Raw genomic sequence first — 19,744 nt, forward strand, 5'->3', positions numbered from 1 at the left:
AAAGATTAGTTGTTATGGTTATGAATCTGTTACTAAGGTTGCTGCTTTGTTATTATATTTATGCAGGTATGAAGCCATGATTCAAGTAACTAATCCAGGAAGTCGTGTTGCTATTGATACTAATGACGGAAGGTTTAGGCGTTTGTTCATAAGTTATAATGCTTGTATTGAAGGGTTCATTGCTGAGTGTAGGCCTCTCTTATTTTTGGATAAAACATTTCTAAAAGACCGCTACAGAGGTATACTACTTAGTGCCACGGGATATGACGACAACCAAGGAATATTTCCTCTTGCTTATTACGTATGCGACAGGAGAATGAGGATAATTGGAAATGGTTCTTACAAGGAGTGTGGATGATACTCTATGATAGGGAAAAGCCTTATAATCCTCCACATCAACTGGTAACGATTTCCGATGCCGACAAGGGTATTAGGGTAGCAGTCGAGGAATTCTTTCTAGATTCTTTTCATTCAAGGTGTGATGTGCATCTAGTCGAGAATTTCAAAAAAAAAAGATGAAGGAGTTTGGTCACAAGGCAAATGTCGCTCAAATTTTGGGTGATTTGTTACAAACCGCGGCTTATAAATAAGTACACAATTTTCGAATGGGATAATTACATGAAAGAATTAGCATCGATCGATCATAGGACTTATGTTACTGTAATGGAATACTCTCCGGGGAGATGGGCAAACGCTTATTTTCCTAGTGTTAGGTATGATAACTTTGTTTAAACATTATTTGTTAAGGTTACATTTTAGTTGTTAAGGTTAGAGTTAGTCTACAGAATTATTGTTAAGGTTAGAGTTTTATTGTTAAGGTTAGAGTTTTGTTGTTAAGTTTACCCTTTCATTATAAAGTTTATTTTTTGGTTTTTAAGGTTACTTCGAATGTTGCAGGTATGACCATGTTACTTCAAACATTATTGAGTCCTTCAACAGCTGGATAAGAAAGGTACGAATGTTACGAATCTTACCTTTGGTGGAGATGATACGAAAGCAAATCATGGAGCGTATGCATGAAAGAAGGCTTATGACAGCGAAATGGTCTAGATACTTATGTCCAGAAGCAGAGATAGTGTTGAGTGATAATATTCATCATGGTAGCTACTTGGCTATTAGATATTCCACAGAAGATATAATGGAGGTTGAATCTAATAAAACTTACTAGGTAGATTTAAAAAATCGGTCAAGTTCATGCAAGTCTTAGGATATCACCCACATTCCTTGCAAACATGCTTGTGTTATAATTATTTGGATGGGACAAGATATTTATCAATATTGTGATTGGTTTATGACTGTTAAAGCATTTAGAGCAAATTATGCACTGATCCTCTTTCCTATTCTAGATTACGAGAAACTCTTTGTACTGACAGAAGACGGATTGTTAAAGCATCCCCTCACTAAAAAAAGACGTGGAAGACCTTGTACTAGATGAATAAATAACAAGTCGCTGAACACCCGTCCTGTTAAGTGCTCTCGATGCCACATGGAGGGTCACAATCATCAAACTTGTAATGAGCCTATCTAGTTGCTAAACAAATGTATTTCTTAGTAATGTTTTTTAGCAGATAACAATATATAATATTGGATGATACCCTTTTAAAATGACTGTTATAATTAAGGTTATTGATTGATTGTTAAGATTATGGACTGGTTATTAAGGTTATGGCTGTTGGGGTTTTATACATATAATTCAAAATTAATCGTGTAGTAAAAAATAAAATAAAACCCAAAAAGGATCCATGCAATCCAATTGATTCAAAAGGAATTTCAGATTACCAACCTGTTTGTGCACAGATTAGCAAATTAATACCTTAATTCGATCCGACTCTAGGTGCTGCTCAAGGAACGAATGCCCTCTATCAGTATCCACACATGAACAATCATGAACGGATGTAGGGGTGCTAGCTCCTTTCTGCATCGGCTAGGGTTTTTTTAAGAGATCATCAAATTAGGGCATCACAAAAGTCTATTTACAGTCACGTTAACCCTAACGTGAGAGAGATATTTTGGGGATATCTTGTTCAAAATAAAAGAAATTTGTTTCTTATTCAGATAATAAGAAATAATATTTTATCTCTAAAATATCTCAAAATAACAGATTTTTATTTCGAATTTTACATATAAAATTTGAAATTGCCCAAACAAATCCTAGCTCGTTCATCACGTTCTTTATGTGCGACCCAATAAGTTCAAATTATGTTAGCAGTGTGCCTAATTCCATTATAAACCCACAAGTCATAAGTGGCCTCTAGCAAGACATTATGACTACCCAAATAATATAAATATCGATAGTCCGATTTTAACCTAACCAATAGTACATGTTATAATCCTTTTGTCACACGATATCTTGTTTGAACATAAGTCATGGTACATGTCAAACTTATATTATTCAAACATATAATTTCTCGATCACTAAGTAGACTGATAAGTTCAAATGACATTGATTACACTACAATTCATTTGAGCATGGCCATGCATTTCTCAGTCCTACTTATCGAGGGGCCCAATAGATATATCTTTCATAAGAGGGACAAATTACATCTTCATTATTCATTATCCTCTGTATAATTCTCATCATGTCCAATCATAACATTTATGATTATCCGATTAAAGATAACGTTTGATTATGTTAAAACACGATGTTCATCATGTAGGAATCTGTGATAATCTCAAGTCTAAGGATTTGATAACATAACTATTATGAGATCACTTATGACACTAACCCATGTAGTGATCTCATAGCCGATCTATCCAGTGCCTTGTTCTCTTACAAGTACCTACAGGTTTGATTTATATCACCATATATAATCATCTCATATTTATCAATCAAACCCATACTAGTCTTACTTTATCTTTATGTCCTTTAGTGATAAATGACTAGGGATAACACGAATAACATAGTTATTCATAAACATTACAATAATGTAACATGCCATTTGATCGTTAAGGTTATGGATTGGTTGTTAATGTTACTATTTCATTGTCAATGTTAGTGTTTGGTTGTTAATATTCAGAAAAATTAGCGCTTGCTTGTCAATATTACCGAGATCTTTTTTTCTCCTCCTGCCTTCAATGTATTTCATAGTAACGTTTGTTCCTAAGACAGGAAAGTTATGATAACCTTTCTCCTCGCTATTCTCACCTTCCATGTGGCAATCTCTACCATCCCTTCGCTTGTTCCAAGGTAGGAAAATTATGATAACCTTTTTCCTCACTCTTTCCTCTTTCCTCGATCTTCCCATCACCGCTATTCTCTTTGTCTGTTCCTAAGCCCCCCTCTTCTCCAATTAGCCTCCTAGCACCTATCCCCCTCTTCCCCCTCCCGTCCCTTCTCAATCAGCCTCCTAGCACCTTCAAGTCTCATTTCTATCATAAACCAGAAGATCATGGCTAAGGATTGCCCTCATGATGATGTTGTTTGCGTCTACTGCCATGGCTCAAGGCATATCTCCCGGGATTACCCTCATGGTCTGAAAGCTTGCTCCCCTCTATGATTGATTACCGTCCCTGCCAACACCACCATCACTGTCTTCTTTCGCCATCTTCTATCTTGAGGTGGGCCGTCCATCTATTCAAGAGCTCAGAGAAATGCTTGCCTACCACTTCAACGTCCCATCATGGCCCCATCAGATCAAACAGGCAGTACGAACTATCTTTATGGTTCAATTTCCGTCCGATGACTTTCTAGATCAAGCAATCAAGCTTAAGCTGATAGTTATGGGCTCCTTCAAGGGCAGATTCATCCGTTGGAGGGAGGATCTCAAGCTATCCACATTGCCCAAACCCTTTCTAATGTGGATCCGCCTCTTCAGACTCCTATACCACCTCTGGGATTTGAAGTTTTGCAATCGTTGTTCAAAGGTATCGGTGAATGCGTCATGTGCTCCAATGACATCGCCTTCCACTATAACTTCAAAGAATGCAAGTTGCTGCTTAAGATTAGGGATTTTTCGGATGTCCCTAAGAGGATTAGGTTCTGTTACATCTCTCCTATTGACGGCGTTACATCTCTCCTATTGACGGAAACCTAATGGAAGGCTACGCCGTCACTCAGGTTATTGCCAAGCATATTTCTAAGAGGGCTTTCAAGAAGCCAGAGGTCTAGGAACACAAAGAAAAGTGGGAGGATAATACCTCATCACGATCAGGTTGGGTATCGACATTGCTATTGACCAACCTCCCCCTAGCCGTCACCGCCAGCGTGCGCAGACGTTTAGCACTGACCCGGAGTTGATTGAGATAACATGGGACGACAGGCAAATGACGGTATAGAGAGACCTCTGACAGCGGTTTCTCTATGCCCAATGTGTTGGGTGGTCCACCTTTCATAGGGATAGGGGTTTCTCAGACTACTTCGCTTCAAGCAAGGATAGCAACGGAGGAGCTACCAGCCTCTAGGTTACCAGCACCTGTACATTTACTTTTGGTTTATTTAACTTGATGTTGATATAGGATGTTAATAATATATACTGGATGAAACAATTTTGGAATGTCTGTTATTATGCTGTGCGTTTAGTTGTTAAGGTGAATCGCTAGTTGTTAAGCTTAGGGCTTGGTTGTCAAGCTTACAGATTGGTTGTTAACCTTAGCGTTTGGTTGTTAAGGTTATGGACTGGTTGTTAAGATAATGGCTTGGTTGTCAAGGTTACGGGTTTGTTGTTAAGCTTAGCTTTTCTTTGTTAAGGTTATGGCTGGTTGTCAAGGTTACAGATTTATTGTTAAGCTTAGCTCTTCGTTAAAGTTTTGTTAAGTTTATGGCTGGTTGTTAAGGTTAAGGATTGGTTATTAAGGATAAGGCTTGGTTGTTAAGGTTTTAGCTTGGTTATTAAGGTTACAGCTTGATTGTTAAGGTTATGCCTAAGAAGTTATGGTTAATGTTTAATCGTTATAGTCATCGCTTAGTTCACATGGTTAACAACTTCTCCATAACCTTCAATAACTTATTTACATTTATAATATTTACATTTATAAACAATTAAATATTAATATTTATAATATTTACATTTGTAATATAACTTACTTACATGTCATAAACAATTATATATTTGCATTTGTAATATATTTACAAAAAAAAAAATTATGTATCTGTTTCAACAAAAATAGTCTATGACACAGATCTTTAGATGTCATCATCGTCAAGTTGAGCAAGATTTTTTTCCTCCTCCTGCCTTCAATTAATAAATAGGTTGCTAGCTTCGTTCGTATGACCCATGTGTTATGCTCTTTGAGCGTAAAGTGCAGGACACTTCTACCTTCAATAATAGTTTTTATAAACAAGTAGACGTAGATCCCACAGTTGTAGGCATATAAAATTGCTTATAGGTCCCTTAACACGGCTCAATACGAACTAATGAGCCATCGGGCGACGTATCCAAGCACGAACGTCAGTCCACAACACCGAAGCCAAGTGACACACAACGAAGCGGATTAACAAGGCTACGAAGCTGACGAACCGCACGTGAACGACGGAATGAATCCACTCGCGTGCGGAATCAAACCAACGGTTCAGGGAGTCAACGAGTCATCCAACCATATAACGGATTCGAACTCAGACACCAAAGCCGATTTACTGCCTAATCGGGATCCAGACTTCCAAATCAGGAATCAAGTCAACAAATAGATGTCAGACCAATCAACCGCATAACCGAATCACAGACGAAGCGGATACAAGGACCGAAACAACCGAATTCGACCCCCAGCTCTTTGGCAAAATTGAGTCCAATTATCAATGCATTGTACTCGGCTACGTTATTAGAGCATGGTTCGGTCAACGAGTATGCTCTAGGTAAGACATGCTTTCCCGGGGAAACTAAAACGACTCCCACTCCTGAGGAGATTTTAGAACATCCGGGTGCACTCGCCACGTTGGTTGCTCGGGAAGCCCCGTCGAAGTATAATTGCCACACTTGTTGATGTGAGGTGGTATTAACTTCGTGAGTTTCGTCCGGCATGTCCCCCGGCGCAGGCAAACAACCCACGCAAGCGAGTGACCGAATAACAGGAGCTCGCGATTTGTTCACAAGGAGAAAAAGTTGTAATTTTTTGATTTTCTTTATTTTTGATTTTTATTGTAACCGGATCTAAAAAAGACCGGATCTTTTGTAACCGAAAAACTGTTATTCAAGATAGCAATGGAATCAATGAAGAAAGCAACGATTTTCCCCGTGAACAATCTGGCGACCACAGTGGGAGCCACCGATCTCACTGCTGAGATCGGAGCGTCGCAGCCGCGGATCTCGATCCCGGTCGTGGAGGAGGTCGAGTATGAGTTCGACCAGCAGAAGTACGAGGAGTACGTGTCCTCGTCTGGATCAACCTCCCCCCGTAAGTCCAAGAAATTCCAGAAGTTCTCCTCCAGGAGAAAAGTCCGTTGGTGCGAAGAAGTTGAAGCCACCAACGACAACCTCACCCCGATCGACGCCGAAGTTGCGTCGGGTGAAGTCCCATCGGCCTCTAAGCAGGTTAAATCCGCCCTCGAAGGCGTGGTGACTCTCTCTAAGAGAGCTCGCCAGAGGCAGCGTCAACGCCTCGCGAAGCAATTCGCCAAGGCCATGGAGTCCGTTGACGGGGTCCGCTACAATGCGGATCTGAAGAACAAACGAGGCAAACAGCCTCAACATCAAGTGAAGAATGGTTCCTCCAAGCCATCAACGATGGAGTGGGTCCGGGTCAAACGGAACCGTACGACGCTGGAGGAGCGTATCCGCAAGCGCCGCGCATTATCGGCGCAAGTACGGGCCAAAGCTGAAGAAGCCCGTAGAAGACTGCAAAAGGGGGTGACGAAGAAGCCGCCACCAACCCGCCAAGTCTGGAAGCCGAAGTCTGAAGTGACGACTCAGGCCAAAAAGCAACCATCGTAGCCTTCTAAGCAAGGTCAAACTCCGGCGAGTCAACCAAAGTCACCATTAATTCCTATGGTCATTCCGGGAGATCATGCAGAATCATCCCGAAGGAGGAAGCCAGTTTTGGAGCGCCTCGGTCCATTTCCCAAAGAACGAGGCAAAACTCCAGTTCAAGAACGGTTGGGGCCAATGAAGAAGTCCCAAACAATTCAACATGCTGGGGGTCGCCGCAACCCTCAACATTTGGAGAAAATCGTGGCACCCAAGCGCACAACTTTGCGCATCGAATTGCAGGAGCCCGCTGAAAATTCGCACCCACAAAGGCGTGTTTCGAGGCGAGTGACTCTGGGAAGCCCAAAGAAGGCAATCCAACCTCAGATGGAAACATTGTCATCTGATAGTGATAGTGTTGTACCTGAGAAGTCGTGCCCGCACACGGTAGGTTACTCCAACTGTCAAAATGATGAGTTGTACTATCGTGCTGGGGGTGCGAATAGAACCAGGAAGAGGAGTCCCCGAGAACAAGAAATTCAATGTCCCTGTTCCAAACTCATTAGGGTGGTATTGTCTGAATGCAACTGCATCAAGGCGGTCCCCGAAAGAGTTTCAGTTTTTGAAAGACTCAGCATGGAGACGCCAAAACCCCGGCCTAGGCGTTTTCAACGAAGAAGAAGAATGATTGAAGACGGAGAATTTTTGAGGGTCACCACCAACATGACCAGCAAGGGGACATCGGTACAGGATGATTTCGAGTCAATTCTGAGAGCCTCCCGGCCTAGAACCCGTCTGCAGTCCGGAACCATAGAGCGAGCAACCTATGGTAGGGTTCGGACAAGACGCCCTTCAGAAGATGAAGAATCTGATGCCGGCTCCGCAGTCGCATCAGATAATACGGTATCCAGCGAGGGACAACCCCGCGAGGCGCTTATGATAGGTGCGGAGCAAATTGCCAATATGATTGAAGACGCTTTGGCTAAGCAACAGGAAACTTTCAGGTTTGAGATGCAGATGACCATGCAGAACATGAGAGAAATGCATGATCAACAAATCCAAGCATTGACGAACCAGCAAGGCGAGCCGAGTCGTCGCAACCAAGTCCATCAGGAGGACGAAGACACAAATGAAGCTCGTAATACCAATAACCCTCCCGTCAATGCAGGGGGTGGTAACGAGAATACTAGTGAAGACACAGGTGAAAGCCTAAAGATTAAAAACCTCGAGAGCAAAATCAATACATTGATTTCCGCTCAAGAGACGAAAAAGACGGGCATTCCTTGTCCATACCCAAGAGAGTGGGAATCAATCCCATATCCGGCGAAGTTCAGTCTAATTAACTTCACGCCATTTAATGGGATGGGTTCACCCACTCAGCATTTGATTTACTTCAAATCGCACTTGGGAGTCATCTCTGGTAATGAGCCTCTGATGGTGCGGTCATTCGTTGGCACTCTTCGCGGAGCCGCCTTCGATTGGTATCGTCGCCTCAAGCCAGGAAGCATAAACAGTTGGGACGACATGGAGACGAAGTTCCTTACAAATTTCTTCGACGACGACACCGAGATCTCTATCGGATCGTTGCTCGATGAGAAGCAGAAAGACGGAAAGTTAGTCAACACCTTCGTCAAAAGGTTCCGGAACAAGGCGATGAATTGCCGGGACCCGATCACCGAGGAATTCATCCTTCAGACTTGCCACAACAACCTTTCGCTGGACGTGTTGGAAGCAATGGGCACAGCACCATCCAAGACATGGCAGGATCTGAAAGTCCGAGGAGAGCAAGCTGAGCGATTCCTCAGGAGAAAGAAGGCGGAGAGAGGCCAACTGGCAACAAATCCTCCGAAACAGAATTTCAACCAAAAAGGAAAAGGTAAAGCTCATGCTAATGCCGTTGATGCTAACCAAACTTTTCAATTGCAACCTCAGCAACAACAGCAGCAACGAGCGCCACAACAATCCCAGCCGCATTGGCAGCAACGGCCTCAGAAACAAAAGTCTTCGGAGCCGAGGTTCCCTAAAGTCTACTCCTTCAAGGATGATGACGTTCCCGGCATCTTCAAATACTTGTTGGAGAACAACAAAATCCAGTTGCCAACGATCGTGGATCAAGAGGGGGCCAGCAAGGTGACGGATCCAAAGTACTGTGCGTACCACAGAGCGGTCCACCACCCTACGAGATCATGCTACCACCTCAAGGACAAGATCCAGGCGTTAATCGACGTAGGGGTCATAACCCCGAAACCAGCCAAGAATGTGGGGGCAAACGCAGTGTCAATCAGTTTTGGGTCGGTGCCTACAACTTGGTTCGAGCCAAAACGCGTCACCAAAGTCGGGATGAAGACGGTGAATGACGATCCGCACGGGCAGCGCCAAAAGGGACTTGTGCCACACACAGCCCCAAATGACGAAATCCTTTGGGTTCACCCTGATCTGATTGGAGATGAACAATGGGCCGGGTCGTCATCCGGGAGGAAGTCTAAAGGGAAAGGGAAGTCTTGTTTTGGAGTCTCTGCTATCCCATGGGAAGATGACGAAAGAATCCCCACTTTCCCGCTTTCCGAAGAAGAACAAGAAGTTTTTGCGACACGGATGAGCAGGGGGTGAACAAACGGGGACCAGCCAAAACTCTCACAGAAATGGGGGTGATTACGAGTCCCACACTGGGTAAAGAAGCTCTACGACAGCCGGTAGATAAACATAAAGAAAAGAGGCCCGAGGAGGTTCAAAATCCGAAGCAATCTCGTTTCAGTCGTCCCATTGGAAAGGATAAACCGAAGAGTTCAAAAACTCCGCGCGCCTTCGACATCATGGCTCAGCTAGCTAATATTCCAGCGCGGATAACGCTATATGAGTTGCTGCGGCTGTCTAAAGAAACTAGAGAAGCATTGCAAGAAGCCTTGGCCGATTCAGAAGCATTCCTCACTCATATCAAACCGGCACCTGAGGAACTAGAACTATTAGCTCAACAGTGCAATGTGGCAGCTAAGAACATTCCCTGCATCACCTTCACCAAAGAAGACATGCAGACGAAGAATTCAAACCATGATCGGCCTTTGTATTTTGTCGGGTACATTGGCTCCAGCGAGGTCAACCGAATCCAAGTAGATCCGGGTTCCGCTGTGAGCATTATGCCGCTTCGCCTAATGCATAGCCTTGGCATTCCAGTCAGCAAATTGGCGTCTACAGGCACAGTCATTTACGGATTCAACACCAGCGGGTCAAGGCCTTTGGGGAAGATCCGAATAAAATGCCAAATGGGCGATCTGAAGACGGAGGTCACGTGTTACGTGATAGATGCTGAGACATCCTATAATTTACTATTGGGTCGGCCTTGGATCCATAGTAATGTTATAGTTCCCTCCACCTTACATCAGTGTCTGAAATATGTCGACACTGATGGAAGGGTCAGGACGGTGGTCGCAGATAAGCAACCATTCAAAGGGTATGAGAATTACTTCACTGATTCTCTCCTTTATGGTAACGAATCTGACACGGAACCATCGATCCAAGGCACGGACAGCGGAGAAGAAGCTGATTCCGAGGCCGGATTCGATTACAATGGCGGTTTTGTTTTAAATGACATTGTACCCTTTGTAATCAATCTTGACGATGAACAATCGTCAGATGGCGGTTGTAACTGGCAACTTGCTGATATTGAAATAAATCATGATTTAGAGTACTCCTTGTCTCTTAATGATGCGATAAAGGGATTATATGATAACCCAGATTTATGTATGCCGCTCCGATCATCTTATGTAACGAAGAGAAGTCTCCAGCATTCTTTCGGAACAACCCGAATTATTCCTGCCAAGGTAGGGGGACAAAAGGAAGTGATTTATGGTAAAGGAGAAAATCTTCCGTTGCCAGATCATTTCCTAAGAGAAGACGAGGATGAAGACAAATCTGGTCTGCATTTATCTAAGTATAGTCCGGAAGCGCGCATGCTCATGGAAAAACAAGGATACGATTTCACACTCGGAGAAGGTTTATACTTCGATCGAGGATCCCGTATCCCAGTCAAAGCGGCATACGTACCAAAAGGAAAACCCGATGACTATTACCGTCACAAGAGAGGCTTAGGCTATGTCTCATCAGATGACGAATGTGGTTGGCAAATTATCGATCAAATTGCTAACAAAGCTAAGGATGGGTACTTGCCAGATTCTTCAGCTGAGGATTCCGACACAAGTTTGGGAGAAATGTTCAAAACCTTAATGTCAAACATGACTACAGCTGATCCATCTACGTTGGAGGATGACGATCAAATGCCAACGTGGGAAGACCCATGGGTTCATCACCTAAACATGCAGTACGGTGATAGGTTCGAACAGAGAGAACCACCAACCGAAGATGAAGTAGTCCAAATTAATATGGGCAATGAGGCCAATCCAAAGCCCATATTCATCAGCGGTAGTCTTCCTCCAGATGAGAAGGAGGAATTAATTGCCCTAATCAGAGAATACATTGATGTCTTCGCCTGGAACTACGAAGATATGCCAGGACTCGACCCTAATGTGGCAATGCACCGCCTTGACATCAAGCCGGATGCCAAACCTGTCAAACAACAGCAAAGACGGTTTCGTCCGCAGATTATGGAAGCCATTGAGGCAGAGGTTAAGAAGTTGATCGATTCGGGATTTATCCGAGAAGAACAACATCCAGACTGGTTAGCCAACATCGTTCCCGTCATGAAGAAGAATGGCAAAATCAGGATTTGCATCGACTTCAGGAACCTGAATGAAGCATGTCCAAAAGACGATTTTCCTCTCCCAATCACGGATGTCATTATCGACAATACATGTGGATTCGAGAGGATGTCCTTCATGGACGGCTTTTCGGGGTATAACCAAATCAAGATGCACCCGGATGACGAGAAGCATACAGCGTTTAGAACACCCCTCGGCGTCTTCTGCTATACGGTGATGCCTTTCGGTCTGAAGAATGCCGGTGCCACATACCAGCGAGCGATGACTAAGATTTTCCAAGAACATCTCAGGAAAACAGTCGAATGCTACGTTGATGATTTGGTTGTGAAAAGCCGCAACAAAGAAGATCACATCAAGGATTTGAAGACGATGTTCGATCTCATGAGGAGTCATCAATTGAAGATGAACCCCACTAAATCATTCCTTGGAATGTCCAGCGGAAAATTTCTTGGGTTCGTCGTCACCACTAAGGGTATACATATCGATCCTGATAAGGTGAAGGCGATACATGAATTGCAGCCCCCGAGGAATCTGAGAGAACTCAGAGGATTGCAAGGGCGTTTAGCTTACATCAGGCGGTTCATCTCAAATCTCTCTGGGAAGTGCCAACCTTTCTCTAAGCTAAACAAGAAGGGTGTATCATTTATTTGGGACGACGCCTGCCAAAAGGCACTCGAGGATATCAAGACATATCTGACAAATCCTCCTGTTCTCGTTGCACCAAAATCAGGTAAACCGTTCTTGATTTACATCAAGGCGATGAACCATTCGATAAGTGCTTTGTTAGCACAAGACGATGATAATGGTCACGAACAGGCAGTTTATTATTTAAGTCGGACGTTGATGGGCGCTGAGTCTCGATATCCGATGATTGAGAAAGAATGTCTCGCGTTGGTGTTTGCAGTGCAAAAGATGCGGCATTACTTAGTGGGACAGACGATCTACGTTATCTCCAACGTTAATCCAGTACGGGTGTTTATGACGCAACCGGCCTCTATGAATTGGCGGCTAGCGAAGTGGGCCCTTCTCTTGTCCCAATACGATTTGCACTTCAAGCAGCAGAAGTCGATAAAAGGACAGGCGATTTGTGACCTTTTGGCGGCAAACCCGACCACAGATACGGCAGAAGTATATGATGACTTGCCGGATGAAACCCACGAGGTTAACACCACATCACACCAACAAGTATGGCAATTATACTTCGATGGTGCCTCAAGGGCAGTTAATAGAGTAATAACCCCGGGATGTCCTACAGTTTCCTCTGGAGTTGGAGTCGTCTTAATCTCCCCTGGAAAGCACGTCTTATTCATTGACTGATCCGTGTTCTAATAACGTGGCCGAGTACAATGCACTTCTCATTGGACTCAGTTTCGCCAAAGAGCTGGGGGTCGAATATCTCGAAGCTTTTGGGGATTCTCAATTGATAGTCAATCAGGTCCGTGGAGAATATGAAGTCAGGAACCAAGACCTAATCCCGTACCACCAGGAAGCCATCAAAATGGCAGAATCTTTCGAAGAATTCTTCATTGAATATATCCCTCGTCTCCAGAACGCTTATGCAGACGCACTGGCGGCACTAGCAGTATCACTGGCACAGCCTCCCGAAGCTGAGCTGTTAGTCACAGTACGGACGCATCAACTCTGCGTACCCATATACAGTACGGAGATTGAAGAAGAAGAGGATAGAAACGTGAACGCCAAAGAGGTGAATTCAACTCAAATTGGGTCTGAGTCCCGAGATTGGCGTTTTCCTATCATCGACTACGTCCAATATGGTATCTTGCCAGAGGATGTAAAAGAAAAGGAATCAATCCGCCGAAGAGCTCCAAGATTCTTCTATAATACCGAGACCCATACGTTATACCGTAGAGGGTACGACGGTCTTTTGCTCCGATGCCTTTCGAACAGAGAAGCAAAGGAAGTTCTTAAGGAAGCACACGAAGGAGAATGTGGTGCGCATCAGCGTATGAGCGCATCAGGAGGATGGGATATGTCTGGCCAACGATGGTTCGTGACGCAATCGAATACGCACGAGAATGCCACGCTTGCCAGATACATGCAAATTATATGCATCAACTGCCAGAGCAGTTGCACACATCAACCACGTCATGCCAGTTCGAAGTATGGGGCAAGGACATTGTTGGTCCTATTTTTTCCCCCTCAGTCAAAGGCGATCGATTCATTCTGGCGATCACGGATTACTTCTCAAAGTGGGCTGAAGCAATTCCGCTTAAAGAAGTAAAGACGAACAACGTCATCAATTTCATCAAGCATCATGTCATTTACCGACACGGCGTGCCAAGAAGGATCATTCATGACAACGGTCCACAGTTCATAAGCTCGCTGGTGTACGGATGCGAAGCTGTGCTACCGCTGGAAATTCAGATTCCATCCCTTCGGATCGCCCTCTCAACAGAGATGACGACAGAAGAATAGCATCAGAAGCGTCTCGAAGAGCTTGAGAGGCTGGATGAAAAGAGCTTGGAAGCTCAACAGCAAATTGAGTTTTATCAGGCCAGGATGTCTAGGGCTTTTAACAAAAGAGTCCGACAGAGAAGCTTCAAGGAAGGAGATCTGGTCCTCGCTGCTCGCCGACCAATAATCCTTACTTCCAAGAAGAAAGGTAAATTCGAACCCAAATGGGAGGGGCCGTTTGTGATAGACACAGTCTACTCAAACGGCGCATATCGCCTAATTACTCAAGAATGCACCCGGCAACTGATGCCAATAAATGAGAAGTTCCTGAAAAAATACTATCCCTAGTACATTCAGGATAACCCGTTTACCGGGAAGTTCCTTGAAGAATATTACACTTAATATTCTAGAGGATAACCCAAAATCATCGTCTCCACCAAAATCCCTCACTGATCAATTTCAATTGACAGTGGGTCCACCAAAAATGTCCATCTGGTACTCTTGACTCTTTCCATAGACAAGAAGGTCCCCTTTCAGATCAGAGTCTCCTTTTGATAAACGAAAGAACTCCTTTTTCTTCTCTTTGGTTAAATCTTCTCACGGTTTTAGCCAAAGTTGAAACTTCACTTCGATAAACGAAGAACTCTTCTTCCCAATTTAGATAACCAATCCTATAAAAGGCAAGTTTATCTAAATTTTCCAGATTCTCGGAGTGGAGATCCCACTTCTAGTTTCTTTTGCGCTAGAAATAGAATATAAAATTCTTCCTTTCCAGAATCAGGGAATAGAATATAAAATTCTTCCTTCCTTGTTTTCCGGGTTTGCCTTCACCCTAAAAGAAGACCGGGAAATAGAATATAAAATTCTTCCTTTCCCGCACCAACCTTTTCTAAGAATCTATCAATCTAGGATTCATCCTAGGAAGTTTATCCCGAATCCTAAGCAGGGATAAGTCTGCGCCTAACACGCGCTGCCGGTTTAGTCTTTTTCCGTACAAAAAGACACCAGAGTTCGATTCTGGGGTATTCTATCATAAAACCTAAGTAAGGATAAGTCTGCGCCTAACACGCGCTGCCGGTTAGTTCTTAACCGTTAAAAAGAACACTCGTTCACATGTTCAATATTGTGACAGGTTGTTATTAATAACACCAAAATCCATGCCTTACACGTATGGGGAATTTCATCCTGAATCCTAAGAAAGGATATGCCGACGCCTAACACGCGCTGCCGGTTTAGTCTTTTTCCGTACAAAAAGACACCAGAGTTCGATTCTGGGGTATTCTATTTTAAAACCTAAGTAAGGATAAGTCTACGCCTAACACGCGCTGCCGGTTAGTTCTTAACCGTTAAAAAGAACACTCGTTCACATGTTCAACATTATGGCAGGTTGTTATTAATAACACTAAAATCCATGCCTTACACGTATGGGGAATTTTATCCTGAATCCTAAGAAAGGATAAGCCGACGCCTAACACGCGCCGCTGGTTTAGTCTTTCGTCATAGAAAAAGACACCAGAATACCAGTTTGGGGCATTTTATCCCTAAGCCTAAGTAGGGATAAAGTCAACACCTAACACGTGTTGCCGGGTAGCTTATTCCCGTAACAATGGCGAAGTCTACGTATTCGAAGTCGTAGCATCAATTCTAAGGGATTTCATTCCTTTAGCACAACGTTACATACGGAACGGATTTAGACAATCCGCATGCTAGCCCGACTCAAACGGTAGTCGGTAAAGGCTAATCAAACCCGTTGAAGGCTGGGGGTTAGCCAAAAATCCTGAAGTCAACCCCTAACACGTGTCGCCGGGTAGCCTATTCCCGTAACAATGGCGAAGTCTATGTATTCGACATCATAGCACAAAGTCTTGGAGAATTCAATCTCCGAGCATAACGTTACATGCGAACGGATTTAAACAATCCGCATGCTATCCCGACTCAAACGGTAATCGGTAAAGGCTCATCAAACCCGTTGAGGGCTGAGGGTTTGCCAAAAATCCTATGAGTATTGTGGTCAATCATTTCAAATGGAATGACGAATTATAATAAAGACGAAAGCAAGTTTCACTAAGAGAATCAAAAGTCAAAATGTTCAGCAAACAAAATCATACATCAAGACCATGACCAAAAATCTGCTGACTGATCTTAGAAAGCTTCTCATCATAAGCTTGCCAAAGTTCAGCTCTGATGGACTCCTCGGTGGTGGCTGAAGTCCTCGCAGCAATCTCTTCTGTCTCGGCTAGCTTCTGCTCCAGGGATCTCAACTCATCAGATAAAGCAGTGTGGGTTTGCTGATCCTGTGCTTTCGTCATCTGAAGAATATCCAAAGTCTCCTCTTTTTCACGGAGTGTTCTTCTGAGCTGGTCTATCTCGGTCGCACAGGAGGTAATAGAAAGATCGAGCTCGGCAAGCGAAGATAATCTAGTAGCAAGGCTCGTCTTAACTCGATCTACTCGGCCCCGCTGCATCTGAATCTCGAGCTCAGCAAAAATCCGAGTCTCGCGTGATGACTGTAAGCGGGTGTCCAGCTCGGCAGCAATAAATGAGGAGGCACCTGCATCTCGGAGCTCACGAAACGTCTGAAGCTCATGCTCTAGGCAATCAAGGTCATCAACTATAGCCTGTGCCAAATCTGGATGTCCCGCTTCCCTTATCAAATTGACTTTAGAATCAAGGAAAGGCTTGAATTGGTGAAGAGAAAGTCCACCATGGAAAAGCTTGCCAATCATAGCATTCATGAAAGAGAAGAAGGAGCGGACTTCTATGCAGATGACAATCTTCTCAGGATCATCATCAGATAACAACTCCCTCGCCAGAATATGAAGACGAGAAGAAGGCCCTGCACGATAAAAAAAAAAAGATAAAACCGTCAGAAAAAGACCTTGAAGAGTAAATAAATAGTATTCATACCCTCTTGAGTCACTGGGGGTGGTGGAGGTGTAACGGCTGGGGGTGTATCAACTGGTGTAGTTGGTCCCATAGCCGGCTCAACAGGGTCATTCTCAACAAAAACTCCTGTTAAATACAAGTCAGAATTCTCAGAGGCATCACATTATAGCTGCATTAGTCAAAATTGGCTAGTCCTATAATTAATTTGGGAGGAGGCATATACCTTCGAAAGAATCATCCTCAAGATTCTTATCGAACGTAGGCTCGGAAAATATATCTCCGGGTAACTGGCCATCAAATTGAGGAGAGCTATACATGAAGTGGAGTGTAGGAGTCTCCGCGATCAAGCCTTCCTCGTCAAAATCATCAATAGAGAAATCTGACGTAAAAGAATATAAGTACCAAAGAAGAATAAAGAGACTACAACCAACAAAAATGAGTTACCCCTTATGGATGCGTTAGCCTCTTTATTCCCAAAATCCACGTATGCCTCCTGCAAGTTATCTGAAGAAGCAAGATGTACAGAGATGATTAGAGGATGCACAAATTCTTTTGTATACCATCTAAAAGATACATTGTCAATAGTAGATGTACCTGGATCTGCGGAATCAGGTCCTACATTGCTATCCTCCCTAATGTCGGCAACCCCTGTAGGCCTTTTTAACTGGGGCAGCGGGTCAGGCTCACCAGGAGACACAGGAACGGAATCGGGACTCATTTCGCTCTCTCCACGCTCTCCTATATAGAGATGGAAAAGCATGAGTCAATGTTCCGAATAACCAAGAAGGTGGTTTACAGAGTAGATGTTACCCCCGTCACTAGCAGGATCATCACCAGCCAAGTCCATATCAAATGCTCGGGAAGCTGCACGCGGCTTGCGGGCTAATCTCTTCCGCCTAGCAGCAGGAACAATAATCGAAGGTCTCGCCTGGGGAGGGGGACGGAACTCTTCATCCTGGTCAACTGGGGTCCCTGAAACATCAAACCATAGTCAGTTTCAATATTTCTGGAAGATGGAAGGAAAAGATGAATAGCAAACCTCGCTCGGAAAAGTCTTCATAACCTTCAGGATCTCCCCCTGAAGCCTCGTCTGCGGAATGAAAGGTCTTCTTTCCCTCTTCATCAATCCGACGAGTCTTGTTCCGTGTCCTCTGTGATCGAGCGTTTCCCAAATCCTACGGGAATCAACCTGAGAAGCTTCCTCGGCCTCTAACTCTGCAATCGGCTTCACGGGGATAGTCTTGTTGGCTGCTAACAACCACTTGCAGCTTAAGAAAGTGAGGTTCAACTGCCGATCAGCACTCGGGAGACTGAATTTAGCACCAGTACAGCCAGTCACGGTCCACAACCACGCACGGAGACCATCTACCAAACCACCGTGGGCCCGAAGCTGCTGACGAGGATTCCCGACGTAAAGCTGATCGTAGCCAAACTGACGAGCGAATCGACAGGGTAGATATGGCTCTATGAAGCACTGATCCCTCACCCGAAAAGTCAAATAACCTGGCCTAATGTTTACCAGCCAGTTAAAGCACCCGATGTCCAAGTGAGTTCGATACTCTCTCGGCCTCTCCTCATCTATCAAACAATCACCGTATCGGCCGGAGAACTGCGGAAAGCAAGTGGAAAATGTCCAACACTTGTGGACCTGCAGCTGCTGCCTGACGTCAGAAAATCCGCGCCCCTCCCACTTGCCGTTCTCAAGCAATTGTAGTAAAGGAACGGAATGATCTGTGGCGCTCGGTACCGACATCATATCGGGACGGTGAAGGACAAACCAAGCCATCAAGTAAGTGTACGGGAGCTCTGTCTTAAGGGTGGGAATCTGAGTCGGCGATTCCTTTTCCTTCCGTGTAAAGGCACCAGAAAGCTGTCGAAGTCCTCGGTGAATGTTAGCCACCATCACCGGAAGAAGTGAGAGTTCTTTCTTGTAGGCAAGCTGAACTGCTGGATAGAGTACTTCCAAGGGCAGAGCGTCACAAGACTGGTACGAGACCACGCATTTCTTTAACCAAATAGCGAGGAAACCGGCAAGAAGGGTCATGGGTCGAATCGGTGCGGTAGCATGCCACAAGAATGATTTGAACTTGGTCCCTGCAGGAAAACCACCCTCAGAACTGCTAGTGGTATAAGAATGAGCGTCAATCTTCTTCATCAGAATGTTCACCCCTGAGGGAGTAAGTGGGGCCAACTCACAAATAGCCTCGCCAGAATTACTCTCCAGATTCTTGAACAAATAATTGGCAAACTGCTTCAGACTCACGAATGTCTTAGTCCTCTTTGCTAAAGGCTCAGACTGCGCCAAAGCTATATGATAGTGACAAGTGAGATCCCATAGAGTCTCGTAGCGATCGGGCATACGATCCTTCAGCAGACTTAATTCATGGTTGGAGGGAAAGTATTCCTGATACAACATCTGTCCCATGGGTAAGCCAGAAATCCTGTGCATCTCGTGAAGAGCCAAGCCCAATTCCCCTTGCCGGGTTAGAAAAGTGTTCGAATCTGAATTATAAAGCTCAAACAAAGCATAGAAATGCCTTGCGCTGACAGGCAAGCCATACATGGTGGCACGAACGGCTGCATATAAACCACAAGCGTGCAACTCCTTGCCCCATCGGCTCAAGACATACGTCGTCATACGGGTCCACCAAAACTTGTCCAAAGAATGGACCCAACCATAAATCCTGTGACGCGTCGCAGGCATCTCCCGCCCTAGGGCAGCGAGGCGATTCCTCAAGGTAGAAGCAGTAGCGAAGAACTCATTACGTGGTGGTGCGTCCAACCCCAGTACTCCGGGACGCAATCCGGTTATGTGACTTCTGCTAGAGCCAGGAAACGCCTGATGAGTGATGTAGCCGTAATGGACGCTCTCATGCTCCTCTGTCAAGCGCCACG

General features: G+C 44.4%; 1 protein-coding gene across 2 annotated transcripts; it reads right to left on the reverse strand.

Annotated features, from left to right (window-relative positions):
* Window positions 16,815-17,583, reverse strand: LOC109826037. 2 transcript variants are annotated; one of them, XM_020392988.1, is made up of 4 exons: window positions 17,444-17,583; window positions 17,294-17,353; window positions 17,073-17,228; window positions 16,815-16,975 (listed from the first exon to the last, which is right to left on the reverse strand). In XM_020392988.1, exons 1-4 carry the CDS (start codon window positions 17,565-17,567, stop codon window positions 16,830-16,832), a joined length of 486 nt encoding a protein of 161 aa, XP_020248577.1. In that variant the 5' UTR covers window positions 17,568-17,583; the 3' UTR covers window positions 16,815-16,829. The 2 variants fall into 2 exon arrangements, with proteins under 2 accessions (XP_020248577.1, XP_020248576.1); XM_020392987.1 differs by having other exon boundaries at window positions 17,294-17,583.

Source organism: Asparagus officinalis, chromosome 10 (assembly GCF_001876935.1).
Source record: "Asparagus officinalis chromosome 10, Aspof.V1, whole genome shotgun sequence".
Lineage (NCBI taxonomy): Eukaryota > Viridiplantae > Streptophyta > Magnoliopsida > Asparagales > Asparagaceae > Asparagus > Asparagus officinalis.